This window comes from Phaseolus vulgaris, chromosome 5 (genome assembly GCF_051622355.1).
Source record: "Phaseolus vulgaris cultivar YP4 chromosome 5, ASM5162235v1, whole genome shotgun sequence".
In the NCBI taxonomy this organism is placed as follows: Eukaryota; Viridiplantae; Streptophyta; class Magnoliopsida; order Fabales; family Fabaceae; genus Phaseolus; species Phaseolus vulgaris.
Window position 1 is genome coordinate 10,635,041 of NC_143502.1, and position 6,179 is coordinate 10,641,219.

At 34.1% G+C, this 6,179-nt stretch overlaps 1 protein-coding gene across 1 annotated transcript; it reads left to right on the plus strand.

Moving 5' to 3' along the window:
* Positions 1 to 282: 282 nt before the first annotated feature.
* Positions 283 to 5,738, plus strand: EBS3 (Alg9-like mannosyltransferase family). The gene is made up of 10 exons (XM_068643493.2): positions 283 to 726; positions 1,541 to 1,628; positions 1,729 to 1,888; positions 2,059 to 2,276; positions 2,444 to 2,739; positions 3,635 to 3,749; positions 3,845 to 3,980; positions 4,969 to 5,165; positions 5,297 to 5,386; positions 5,469 to 5,738. Exons 1-10 carry the CDS (start codon positions 461 to 463, stop codon positions 5,598 to 5,600), a joined length of 1,698 nt encoding a protein of 565 aa, XP_068499594.1. The 5' UTR covers positions 283 to 460; the 3' UTR covers positions 5,601 to 5,738.
* Positions 5,739 to 6,179: the final 441 nt, after the last annotated feature.

The window sequence follows — 6,179 nt, forward strand, 5'->3', positions numbered from 1 at the left end:
ATGTTTTTTTTTCTAACTATTACTCCCATCCGTAATTTTGAGATATCTTTTGTGTTTATTTTGTACAAATTAATAAATATAATATTTTTTAAATTTTTAATAAAATAATTATAACATTTTTATTTTACTTATGTTTCTTTTCATTTAACACAATAAATATATAAATTATTGCAGTAACGTACACTAGAAAAAAAAATGTGTTACTGACAATTTTGAAAGGAAGAAGTGCAGACAAAATAGAACAATTTTGTTTTTAAATTGAGACAAATAAAAAGCAACTGTACAAGTAATTAAATTAATAAAAGTAAGAAAAAAAAAAAAAGAATAAGAGCAGAGACAAAAGTGAAGAATTTGCTTTGGGAGGAAGGAAGTGTTTGGGAGAAAAGTTTTGAATCCTTTGAAAGAGTGTGTTTAGTGTGAGGCAGAAGAAGTTCCAATCCATTTTCATTTCAAAGTCGTAATGGCCCTCTCCGCCGTGAGGCAGAGACGCTCCGAGGCGTCTGATCCGTCGCCGTCGGAACCGTACACGAAGCTGGACAAGCCTCAGCGATCGGAGGAAAAAGACGATAAAGGGCTGGGCTGGTTTTTTCCGTTCGTTGCTCTTGGATTTTTGAGGTACATGAGCGCCACCTCAAATATCATCCACGATTGCGACGAAGTCTTCAATTACTGGGAGCCCCTTCATTATCTTCTCTACAAAACTGGCTTCCAAACATGGGAATACAGGTATCTAAGCTACCCACCTTTCTTTTAGATTCAACTAAATTCTGGGTTTTGTTGTTTTACTTTTTTTCTAGCTGGGTTCATTTTTTGGGAAGACGGTCTTGAGAGAAGAAAAAAAGTTTTGATTTTGATTATTTGGTGTGCATTTGGGTAAACACTTTAAATGCTTATTGAATTAGTTATTCGTTTTCTTTGCATAAACTTCTCCTTTCTCACTTATTAAAGAAGAAAATAAGAATGTGAAATGATTTGGACTTCTTCCACAAACTAAAATCAACTTATGCACCTGAGCTTTAGATGAGTTAGATGAAAGCTTTTATAAATTTTGCATGCACAAGTTAATTTTAACCAGTGACTTCCTATAAGTGATTATGGAGATGTTTATTTAGATTGCTCAAATGTATAATAAATTGCTTATATAATTGAAGAGGAAATAAAGTTATAAAATCGAAGAGGAAATAAAGTTAATTTGTTTTCATGAAGATGTAAGCAGTTTTCGTAAGCTATCATGGGAAATTTATTGCAATAAGTTGAAAACAGTTTATAGACATATTATAAGCTAGGATGGTAAGCTCTCTCAAAATATTTTCTTCAATTCTTACGTTATAAGATAAGCCCAAATTGGTAGTAAATGCATTCTTCCAAATGCACCCTTAATTTCTTGTAGATGAGAGGAAAAATGATTATTTTTATGATGCCTTTATTGGGTTTTATCTGTAACTTGCAAGAAATGAATCAAAGACTGAGGAGAAGATTCATTAGTTTCAGTTCAGGTCATGGTATTGATAAATGACAAGTGGTGTGTGCATGGTTGCAGTTCACAGTATGCTCTTCGGTCATATTTGTACCTTTTATTTCATGAAGTTGTGGGTCGACCAGCTTCATGGTTGTTTAGTGAAGACAAAGTAAGTTTCCTGCTGTGTTTAGTTGTTGAATTGAATTGTTTAAGATGGAATGTGGAAATGTTTATGCTTTTCATGTTACCATTGTCTTTTCTTGCTGTAGGTGAGAGTGTTCTATGCTGTGAGATTCTTTCTGGGTCTTCTCTCTGTTATAACTGACACTGTTCTTGTGGTAGCTCTTTCAAGAAAGTACGGAAAACGACTTGCTACTTATGCACTTGCTATGCTGTGCCTAACTAGTGGATGTTTCTTTGCTAGCACTAGTAAGTGATCCTTTGTCAATGATTCCTTGTCATCATCTGCTCTTGCCATTATGCTACCTACCTTTGAGGGTTAATAAAGGATGGTCAAGTACCATCCATTTCATGATTCTGCATTCTGTGGGACTCGGTTTTGCTAATGTTCTACTTTATCAAACTTTTATGATATCTAGGTTTCTTGCCGAGTTCGTTTTCTATGTATGCAATATCTCTCGCATCAGGTTTATTTCTTCTGGATAAACCTGCTTCAGCAATTTCTGTTGCTGTTATTGGAGTAATTCTTGGCTGGCCATTCTCAATCTTAGCTTTCCTTCCGGTGACAGTATATTCTCTATCTAGAAAATTCAAAGGGGCTTTTATTGCTGCAACTGTCACATCAGTTATTCTTCTTGTAAGTTGGACCCCTCCTCGCATCACCTTCTCTGACCTATAAATTATGTCTATATGATCTATAATGTTGTATACAATATATACCTTTGCTTGCATCCTATGATGTTAGTAAATTTCATATTTCATGTCCTTTACAATAACAGCATCTTTTAATTTCTTCTTTTACAGCCATTGTCAATAGTTACAGACTTTTACTACTATGGAAAATGGACTTCATCTGTCTTGAATCTTTTAATATACAACGTAGCTGGAGGTGGTGAAAGCCATTTGTACGGGATTGAAGGGCCTCTTTATTATCTGAGGAATGGATTTAACAATTTCAACTTTTGTTTTGTTCTTGCACTGCTGTTCTTGGCGATTTTGCCTATTGCAAAAAAGAAATATGCACCAGACCTACTGATTGTGATATCTCCTATATATATTTGGCTGGGGTTTATGTCTTTGCAACCACACAAAGAAGAAAGGTTTGGCTGAATTTTTAACCTGGTCTTCTGTTACAAATTTAACAATATGATGTTATTCGGGACAGGCACTTCCTATTCACTTGCACACACCAAGTACGGTATTATGTTTTATGTCAAGAGATTGAAATAGACACCAATCTCTTATTTCCTCCTGGTTTATACATATCTTCTGACCTATTTTTGGCAATCTCCAATATAGCCTCATTTTTATAAGTAGTAGCGTAGATGGTTTTGTTTAGATTTACAAAGACAGACAGGTATTACCTATGAATTGGTTATAGTTAAGTTAAGAACACGGAACCTTGTTAATTGGTGGATTAGATTATAGTGAATGAGGCACTCTATTTTAAGTTGCAGTGAAGTTAACTTCCATATTATTTACACTAATTCAAATTTTCTTTTGCATGTTCACCAGATAAGGAAATAAGAAAAACTTTAAGTTTTAGTATCACAGGCATCTCTAATTTTTTGAAAGCATGTCTTCTAGATCTTCGTTATATTATCAAGCCTATCATTAATTAAAATTCAGTTTCTCAAAGTTAAGCCCTTTTCTGTGTGTATTGTTTGGATTATTTGTTCATTATAGGAGTTCACATGTTGTACTTTCTTCACTTCTGAAGGGAGGTGAGTTTTTCTCTCCCTTTGGATAAGTCTATTCTAGACACTGTGAATTGGGTATATGATCAAGATTTTGTTACCCTCTTCATTGATGTAGTAACTTTTAAGGTAATTATGCACTTCAGAAGATAAATAATAGTGTACTTGGTATTTATTCAGTATTTTTCCCTAGCTTGTGCAGTTGAGTGAATTAATTATTATTTTTGTATTTGACTGTTATTATAAAATACGCTACATTGACATGGATAACTGATTTTTTCCCCATCTGTGCATGCAGGTTCCTTTATCCAATATATCCGCTAATTTGTGTTGCTGCTTCAGCTGTTATTGAGAGCTTCCCTGATCTTTTTCGTAGCAAATATAATCCATATGATCGTTCTATAATAGTGACAGTAAGATACCAAATTACTTGAGATGTGGAAAGATCTTTATATTTCTGATACGCAAGCAACTAATATTTTCTGGATTTCTCTCTTGCTAAATGCAGGTTGCCAAAGTTATGAGACCATTGGCTCTTAGTCTTATACTATATGCCTCTCATGCCCGTACATTTTCTTTGATTCACGGTTACTCGGCCCCATTGGAGGTTTACAAGATTTTTGAACACCATGATGCAGAAAAAAGTGAGTCAAACATTTGGTGGCTTTGTTTATTTATGAATGAGTATTTTGGTTATAAATGTGATTGAATGGAGTAAATAGGTCATGTGTGACATAGCCAGAGAGAAGTTAGTTTAGATAGTTATTGTTTGAAAATAGTTAGGTGGTTAAAGTTGTAGGAATAGGGAATTAGCTTAAATAGGATAAGGGGGGTAGAAGAGTGAGTATTCTGTTTGAAAACTAAGCCTTAGATCTACTGTAGAAAGGTGAAAATCTGTTGTAAAATCGAAAATCGAAATTCTTGAAACGAGAATGTTCTCCTTTGGTTCTTGTTTGTAATTCAACAAACACTCCCGAAGCATTCTTTCTTTTTCCTTCTCAGTTTTTTTTTTCTCATCTATTTCTGAAACTCAAGATGCTATTTGTGGGTTCCTCATTCCTGACATGTCATACTGAGTCTGCAATTTATACAGAAAATGATGTCTTTATAAGGATTTATTGAAGAAAGGAACTCTAGGGTACTTAAAAAAACTAAGGTTAATGTGATGCTTAAATTTGCATATTCCTTTATGATAATTTTACATTTTTTATGCGTCTGGAAACTGAATGTGTTTTAATGAACTTGGATTATAACTGTCACTTCAACCTACATCATGACTTTCAATTACATTCAATGAATTCATTTCTTGTGCTTGCTCTAATTGCAAAATTTTGCTACGTCTTTCTTTACTTTCCTTCTCATTTGTGGTTCTGGTGTTGATCTCTCTCGGAAATATTATATTTTGCCATTATCCTCTAGTCTAGACTAAATTTTCACTGTTTATTGTAAGCATCTGTATCAAATACCCATCAAATTAGTGCTATTACATAGTTTGAGACAAAAGCATCAGAGGATATGTACCATGAAAGTGCTATCTCAATGGATATTTGATACAGAGGCTGGAGAGGGAATTATTAGGTATTTTGAGACAAACATCAGAATTATGTATCATTTTAATCTTTCGCATTGCAGATTCTGTACTTTGTGTTGGAAGTGAATGGCATCGGTTTCCATCATCATTTTTCATCCCAGATTACGTGGGACAAGTTCGATGGATCGACGAAGGATTCCGAGGTCTTCTTCCCTTCCCATTTAATTCTACCCTAGGGGGAACTGCTGCAGCACCACCATATTTTAACAACAAAAACATGGCATCAGGAGAGCAATATGTATGTCCACTTTAACTGTATATATATATATATATATATATATATATATATATATATGTATAGGTGCTAGGCAGCTAGCACTTTTGATCTCTATAAATTTGAAGGCTACTCACAACTCATTGGTTTCACAGCTCCATGACGTAGATGCTTGTACTTTCCTTGTTGAGCTGCAGCTCAAGCGGCCTTACATGACTCGTGGAAGTGACTTGTCAACTTGGGAGGTAAGTCATTATTGAATTTTCTCACTCTCTTGTTGAATGCTAATATTTAATTTTAACTGTTCGAATATTGTTTGTATTTCAGCCTATTGCTGCATTGCCTTATCTGGACAGAGAGCTATCACCGGCTTTGTATAGGTCTTTCTTCATTCCTTACCTGTGGCAAGAGAAGAATATTTTTGGTACATATAAACTGTTCAAAAGAGTAACCACATAGTTTTATTTTCTTAGAATATGGTGGATTAACTGCAAAACCATTTTTGTTAGAGACAGTAGCTTGTAGGATTTCCCTCATCTTTTGTTGAATATTTGATTTAGTTCTAATCTGCTTAAATTTCTCCAGTGTTTTCTACTCTCATACTTTTTTCTCACTGAAGCATTCAATTTATTAATCATGTATGGATTCAGTGTGTGATGATGGGATGAGTATTTGCAAACTTGATTTTGTATGATCTTGATTTTGCCAAATTTGGTTTTGTTAAAATTGAGTTTGAAGTGATTATGTTTAGAAACTTCTATTTCAAAAGAAACCATGTAGTGAAACCTAGTACACATATACAGTTCTCAATCCAATACAAAAGCTACTTTAAAGTTGTTTCTGATATAATCACATTATACCAACTTCTCCTTTTTGAGACATTGCTCTTATATTTTCCCGAACATGTGTGCAAATACCTTAATTTCCACTTGGAGCTTCTAGAAGTGTGTTTGGGGATTTCCTCCTGCATCTCCAATGCTTTCAAAAATACCGAAATTATTCATTCTGGATTAGAATCCGGAGTGTAAGTTTTGTGAT